Source organism: Antedon bifida, chromosome 3 (genome assembly GCF_963402885.1).
Source record: "Antedon bifida chromosome 3, ecAntBifi1.1, whole genome shotgun sequence".
NCBI lineage: Eukaryota > Metazoa > Echinodermata > Crinoidea > Comatulida > Antedonidae > Antedon > Antedon bifida.
In genome coordinates this window covers 22223881-22231912 of record NC_136228.1, presented here as the reverse complement: position 1 = coordinate 22231912, position 8032 = coordinate 22223881, and the positions used below count along the sequence as shown (strand labels likewise).

Sequence of the window (8032 nt, the reverse complement as noted above, 5' to 3'; positions counted from 1 at the left end):
AATTAATTATTGATTTAACATTAAGTAACATACATTAAGCGGATACTAAAATTATGAAAATAAAAGTAATATAGTAAATATTGAAGTAAAATGTATTATTCTGAAATACTGAAAGTTTTAAATGAAATAAAACTACACCCTTCTGTTTTTACTAAACTAATTGCTGGATTTGAACTTGTTGTAATCTGCCAATGATAGTTCAACTGCCTTTGCTAAGTGAACAGGTGTTGATGTATCACCTAGCACTAGCTGTTGGAGTATTGTGAGGCCTACTTCTTGAGCTTTTGGATAGTCAATATCCAACAAGTAAAAGGTGACGAGGAAAGTGACTAGAGCCTCATCTAATTTTGTAATTTCCATTGTAGTAACGATTGTTCTCCCAACTACAATGTACGACATTTCTTTGGTTAAAAGAAGTACAGGAACATTGCCGGATCGGCGTGAAGCCCAGGTCTCTGGATCTTCATGGTCCTAAACAATAAAAGAGATAAATATAGTTTATTTATATTAGTCTATTATTTAAGTATTTTGTTACATCATTTAATAATTGGGTATGGTGTTTAGAGTCCTATATCTGGGGCGGTGACCTCAAAATTCTGACACGCTGCGCAATATCAGAGCAGTGATAAGAAGAATTTTACATTATAAGACATCAGGGTGTGTGGATTTATATTTTTTAATCACAAAACTTTATCTATTATTCTTATTAGTACTGTAGTTAAGTTAATAGGGTCTAAATATATTTTTAATATGACTGTTTACTTTAAAAAGGAGGACAAATGTAAAACGGGTGCTTCATCCTGATTGATGCTTTTATTCCGGAGTATGTTTACAATAATAATCATACAATTAAACGATTGAAATGTAAATGTTCGTTTAATTGTATGATTTTAATTATTGTAAACATATAGGATACTTTAAATGTTAAGCTATGATAAATTTGACATTCAATGTTCAAAAAACACTAAAGAGACAATTAAATAATATTTTTTGTATGTACAAAAATAATAAATGTCATTTAAAATTTTAAAAACACTAAATACCTTCAAGTTGTCGACAAGGTCGGCACTCTTTTTAGTTGATTTTTTTCCAACAAATATCGTTGACAGATTTGTCAGAATATGGGTTATCTTTGAACCTAAACAAAAATAACAAATTGAGAACATAAATGAGTGTAATAATGTATGAACATAAATTTAGTAAAGCTCAAGTCTGTAATGTAGTCTACAGTATTAGGTAGCCAAGGTTACAGGGTGGGAGGTCCAGGAGAGCATTATTCTGCCAAAAATAAAAGTAATTTCTAGTTCAATTTTAGCTGTCAATAGGAGGAGTCAAACCTAGAATTAAGAAACATTTGCTTTGCAAATTGTTGACAATACGTACACAGGTCAAACTGTACAAAATACTTATGAATAAATTAAGGTGTGTAAAAACATATAAACTTACCAGATGGAGGACTGATATTTTTTTTGGACATACCAAAATATACAATACTGTCTTTTTCTTTAGACAGACTTGCCAAGCATTTTTTTAAAAAGCTTTCCCTCGCCTTTCCTTCTCCTATGCCTAAAATCCGTCTAACTTCTTCAATTATCTAAAAAATAAAACAATAAATTGAACATAACAATTTTAGTATGGAGTATAATGTTTTTGAATCCCTCATAGATATTTCATGGTTACAATGCAAAATAATTGTTAAATTTTATTATTTTAAGTAATTTTTTGCTTAAAAAATACCTCCACATGGTCCTTGAAGCAAGGATACTTCGTTAGCAATTGAGAACACCGGCTCTCTGCTGATGTCTCCGTAAGCCATGCACGCCTGGCTACGAATTCTTTATTTAGGTAGGAATTTATAATTGCCACTGAGGGTTTGCTCTTGCCACATTCTTTGAATAATGCATTATAATGCCTTTCCATCATGCTTTTGTTGTCCGGTTCTTCTTTAAAAAATAATAAAAATTGTTATCCATACGTGACAAAGCCAAAAGCAGGGATGTAAAAACTTTTTAATAACTGAAATATTTGTTTAGGACCCACATTTTAGAAACAACAATGTCAATACATGATCATCTCATTTTCATCTCTCTTGTAAATTCAACTTTTAAACTTTAAATGGAATTTAATATTAAACATTATATTTGAAGACAATTTAGAAATAATGTTTATATTTGAATGTAAATTTGATGCAATTCAGTTTTTTTTTTAAAGCAAGAGACAAATAATTAATAAAAAAAAAATTCATTAAAATGATCTAGCTACAATACATTACCAAATAAAACTAGAACTTAATTCGTCACTTTGACGAATTATAGGTGATCATTTTATAAATTATAATGTAATTGTAATGACATTTAATTTTCAAAAACGATGGACGTACGTTAAAATACAAAATGTTGATGATGTATGCCATCCTACGACCTGATGCATACGATTATAGTGCTAAGTTGTACCTCTTATATATATCTCTATATACAGTGTAGCATTTTATTCTAAATGATCACCTATAATAAGCTCATTCAACCCCTGTGACAGTAGTAGCCAATTTTTGAATACTGTATTTCTTACCATCAATAATCAGTGAATCGTCTGTATCTGTTTCTCTGTCTGTTTCCTTATCAACAAGAAAAACATCTATCTTTGTCTGTGTTTGTGCACCAGATTCTAACTCCTCTGCTCCTCCGCTGAAACCATCATCAGCTTTGCTTGACTTTTTGTTTGTTTTTTTTTAACCCCAAGGTTTAACGTTATACATTCTTTTTTTCAATTGCTTATATATCAGGCCCTAAAATAATAGAAAAAAAGCCTTGTTACAATTCGCTAATGTAGAAAACGCCTGCTATTGTCGTAATAACCGTTAATGTAGTGATAGATACCTCTAGCTTAATGTAGAAACAGTAAATTTAGAAAATGTATACAGTATTTTACAAACCTATGTCTAAACTTGTGCAAATGCATCTCTTTACTTAGCTATCAGTCAGTATTAGTGGATATAGCTAAGTTGAGCTAATCTAAGTTGATAACCAAGTAAAGTAACTTTAAAAATCTTGATGACATTACATTTTTGCAAAATATATTAACATTTTATATTGTATTTATAATAATAATAATAAGTTTGGTAGCCTCAATAACTTTTCTTAACCAACCAATCACATGTGGATATAAAGCAAGACTAACCTTGATGAATGTAAATACTGTCTGTCAAATATTTCAAATATTTAACAATGGGTTCTGGCTTGAAATTCACACTGGCAAACCATAGTAATTTGATATTTGATTAGTAGATTTTTCAGGATTTTAAATATTCATATTCATTCAAAAAAAAAAAATTAACTTTTTAGTTTACAAACTAATAACTGATACTGAGTGATCGTAATCTAATAATTAATGTTTCATTAGCAATGATAGATACACTTTTAAAGAAAAAAATATAATGTTGTTTGTTGCCACTTATCTTATTTTTTTTGACTTAATTAAATGATTGTCTTGTTAATGTTATGGACAGACATAAAAAAATGTCGGACACACAATCATTTAATTGGGTTAACAAAAATAATTATTTATTTTTAGTAACTATTATTATTAATGTTGATGTTATTATATGAGATATTTAAATGTGTCATTGTCAGGATCATGATATAACAACTAATTGTTTTGTTTTTCAAACACAATTTCAGTATATAATTTTGCAATTTTCATTTTTATTCCTACTGATACAAGTTGTGAAATGTTCATCCAGAACGCTCTGATTTTAGAGAACTTAACTTTTTAATTTAGTAATGGTATTAAATTAGATAATTCCAGTAATTTACCAACAAATGTTCTTACTTTTCGTTGGGTTGCTCATTTGTGACCTGCTCTGGCATAGTGAAACATAACTCGCTGATCTTTATTCAGTGTATTGACCTATAGAAGTACTATATACGTTAAAAATCACTATCTTGGTGAAAATAGGGTTTTCCCCTTTTTGGAATCTACAACTATTTAAGAATCAAGATCAAGTTTCATTTTGTGTGAATTAAGTTTATAAAAGGGCTAAATAAGTGATTTTAATGAGTACCTTTTTTGTCTTGATTTCATTTTGTTGCAAAAAAATGAAATAAAGTGCATGAAACACTGTTAGAAAACTGTGCAGTTTATGAAAATATTTGTATAGCTACCTTTAGAAACATGGTAGAGTCTGAAAATTTAAATATTCATAAACCATATTCAGTGGGTATTTCAAGTGGTTTTCAATATTTTTGGCTTCTTCAGCGGGAATTAGAGGAGGTAAAAAGCTTCTCTGACGTGAATTATAAACAACAGAAATCCTTTGTCAAGGATACGCCACGTAATGGCTAGCGCGTAGTAGAAATACAGTACTGTAATTGGCTTATCCTTAAAATGACCTTTGACCTGTTTACTTTCTACGCGGAGAGGAGATTGTAAACAATTCAGATTAAGGATAATCGATGATGGATCTAATCTAGGCCTAGGCCTAGTCCAAATACAATGACTAAAAAATACCAACTTAATGAAAGTAGCAAAGGACCTATGATATTAAATTATTACAGCCAGTGTAATGACTAGCCTAGCTAGGCCTACTAAGTAGCCTTTTGGACTCCAGGCTGGGTCCTTCTAGGGCCAGGCCTACCTGTCCTAGCCTAGCCCTAGGGTAGGCCTAGCCTAGCTAGCAGGTCTAGACTAGACTAGCTAGGCGTAGGTAGGCTAGCTAGGTAGGTTAGTAGCAGGGCAAATAGGCCTAGCTAGGATAGGTAGGCTAGGCCTAGGTGGCACTGTTATTTGCCTACATACCACATAGGCCTACCATATTTATTGCTTTTACATAAGTATTTGTATTAATTAATGTTATTGTAGGCGATTATTAAGCACTAATACACCAACATAATTTCATAAACATTAAACAATTTTAAGTAAATGCTTAAAACAAACTTAATACATTAGTATGTGCTTAACATATCCATTATTTAATTGATTAAAGCAATTGCATATTGTTATTTAAGTTGTATTTGTTATCTAATCATCAGGCACTATACACAACTAAAATTTAAATTATTTAAGTACACTTTTAAGAACGTACTTAAATCCAGTAGTTCAAGAAATGGTATTTAATGTTATTATAACTTAATTTATTGTATACATTTAATTAATTTTTAAAGAATGATACAGTTTTTTTAGTGTAAAAACATTAATTTATCCCCTTTTTTACAATTTTAAGTAAGTGCTTAAAAGAAACACAAGTATGTACTTAACATATAGAATGTGGAAATATTTTTTTGTATGCATTGTCACTGTAATCAATATACTATCAAAAAACATTTCATTGTATCATATTTTGTGAATGTGTGATACTTAGAAAGTATACACTATTAGATTAACAAATATTAATTTGTTTTGTTGTTTTATAAAATAACATTGACATTCAATCATGATTTTCTCAAAACTGTTATTTGTATATTTCTTTATACATGCTTCGACTTAACGTACAATATCTCAGGATCCCCTTCATGTTAAATATTAAGTTTGGTATCATTGTAAAGGATATAACATTTCCTACCAGATAGAATACAAATCTGAAAAATTTAAATTTTCGACTTATGTTTCACTTTGCCAGAGCAGGTCACATTTTGGTAGATTTGTACATAACATAAATACAAAACTATTTCTAGCCTAGTTAATTTTAAATAATAATTCAAACAAATGTTAAGATCTAAATGGCTAAAGCAAAAAAATATTTAAATGAAACTTACATGTTTTGTTTCCTGATCCTTCAAAGAGGGATAAGTAATTACCACACTTTTGGCCATTTCCATGATTTCATCATTGGTTGGCAGTCTATTCCATGGGGAATTGTGTGCAATGGAAATCATGTTATTGATAGTACCCCGTATAATCCTGTGGCGCAGCTCATTAGGAATTTGCCCAGAATTTGAAGCGTTTGATACGTCCTTATCCTGATAAACTGTATATTCAGGTGATTTCGCTTGAGACACCCATTCTCTTGTTCGAAATTCAGATGTAGATGATCCAGATGGTCCAGGTAGTGATACTGAAAAATCACTTTTCCTTTCAGAATTTTCAACACTTTTCTCCTCATGAAATTCCTAAGAAAAATAATTTACAAAAATTCAATTAAAAAACCTAGAGAATAATGCTACTGTAGGTACATGCAGTGACATGCCTCCTATTACTGTTAGTAGTTACTCAAATGTAACTAGGATTGATACAATCTTGGATTTCTTGGTGTGCAAATGTTTTCTACATAGAAAATTAATATCACCTGTGTTCATTATTTTTTCCATAACATTAACAATAAACATTTTAGATTATAATACAATGCCTGTTATATAAATTATGTGTTACATAATTAAAATCCATTTTTGTCATTGATTGTCAAATTGCATTGTTTTTTAATGAATAGCAATTTTTGTTCCAGTGTCTGGATGTATTTTAACGCATTATTTTTATGCAATGTATTTTAAAATAATTGCATACATAATATTGTTTTCTTAGTGTCATACACTATTGTGTACCTTCTTACCACTAAAATGCCTATTCTTAAAACAATATATCGTAACAACTTATAATTCATTGCATTGACCAATTCTTTTGATTTCTTTCTTTTTTGAATTGCAAGTGATTTTCTGACTTTTTTATGTATAATTTACTGTTTGAAAATTTATAGGCGAAATATATATAAAACATATTTTTGACAGTTCAGTACTTACGCTGGATAAAACTTTCCAAATTTTTGACCTTAGAAGGATGCCTTTTATCCCTGGCGTTGGGATTAGTTCGCCTAATGCCTCATAGCAGATGTCTTTCATGTCTTCGTTGGTCACACCACCATCTACGAAAAAAAACATTAAACATAAATATAGCGCCATGCTATAGTAATAAAGTTAAATTAAATCAAATCTATTCTAGGCCTACTAAGACCAACCCATTCATTTAATTTACAATGCACGCCCACAATACAAGTTCTAAATTAAATATATGAGCTGCTACTAGCCTAACCTAGTACTACTACTACTACTTCTACTTCTACTAACGCCACGTACTGTACACCCACATACAGTAGCCCGACAATTTTTGTCCTCTGCCAAATGTTTGAACTAAAATTAGAGACAGACATATAGGCCTAGGCCTATATAGGCTAACCTTTAAAAAAAAAAAAAATAATAATATGCTATATCAGCGAGGCCTAGGCCTAGCCTGGGATACTAGTACTAGTAGTAGTACTAAATAGTAGCAGTAAGCTATTATTATAACATAATACTAATAGGCTTATACCTACTACTACTACTCTACTACTATACTAGCCTAGGCCTACTTACTAGGCTATGTACTATCAATATTTATTTGTATTTTTATGAAGACGAATATTAAAGTTTCTTGTATCTTGTACTAGGCCTAGTTAGACTTATTAGAGGCTAATGCCCTCCTCTAGCTAGGCTCATTAGCCTTTATATTAGGCTATTATTATAATATAATTAGCTAGGCCTACAAAAAATACTCATTTTAATAATTATTAATAAATATAGGCCTACTAGCCTAGCCTAGGCCTTTATTATTAATAATATTATTACGCACCTGTTAAAATGTTGGCCACATCTTCATCTATCTCTCGGACTTTCGACAACACGTCCTTCGACATTATAATATTAGAACCATAAATTGCGATGAAAAAAGTGAACCTTTTGATTGAAACGAACTCTGGATTTTGAATGATTAGTTTAAAAAAAAAACCGTTGGCCTATAATCATGACCACCGTGAGTGGGTCATCAACCGAGTAGAGTGTTGTTTATTTTTAAAAGTTATGGCTAGCCTTGTACCCCAGAATGTATAAGGTCAGTACGCGGCTCATTGTTAAAGCAAATCTATAAAACGTCTGGACCAACAGTAAACAATGACACATGTTGCTGTTGCATCCAGTGTTGGGAACAAGAAGTGGGCCTAGACAGTATACGGATGTCCTTGCATTTGTGTATTGTGATGTCATTTGCGCGATGAAGAACAGGAGCTGGGAAG

General features: G+C 30.7%; 1 protein-coding gene across 1 annotated transcript; it reads right to left on the bottom strand.

Moving 5' to 3' along the window:
- Nucleotides 1-1417: 1417 nt before the first annotated feature.
- On the bottom strand, nt 1418-7657 carry LOC144838259 (uncharacterized). Its single transcript, XM_078693610.1, has 4 exons — nt 7594-7657; nt 6729-6850; nt 5751-6104; nt 1418-1594 (listed from the first exon to the last, which is right to left on the bottom strand). Exons 1-4 carry the CDS (start codon nt 7655-7657, stop codon nt 1418-1420), a joined length of 717 nt encoding a protein of 238 aa, XP_078549736.1.
- Between the last annotated feature and the right edge of the window lie 375 nt (nt 7658-8032).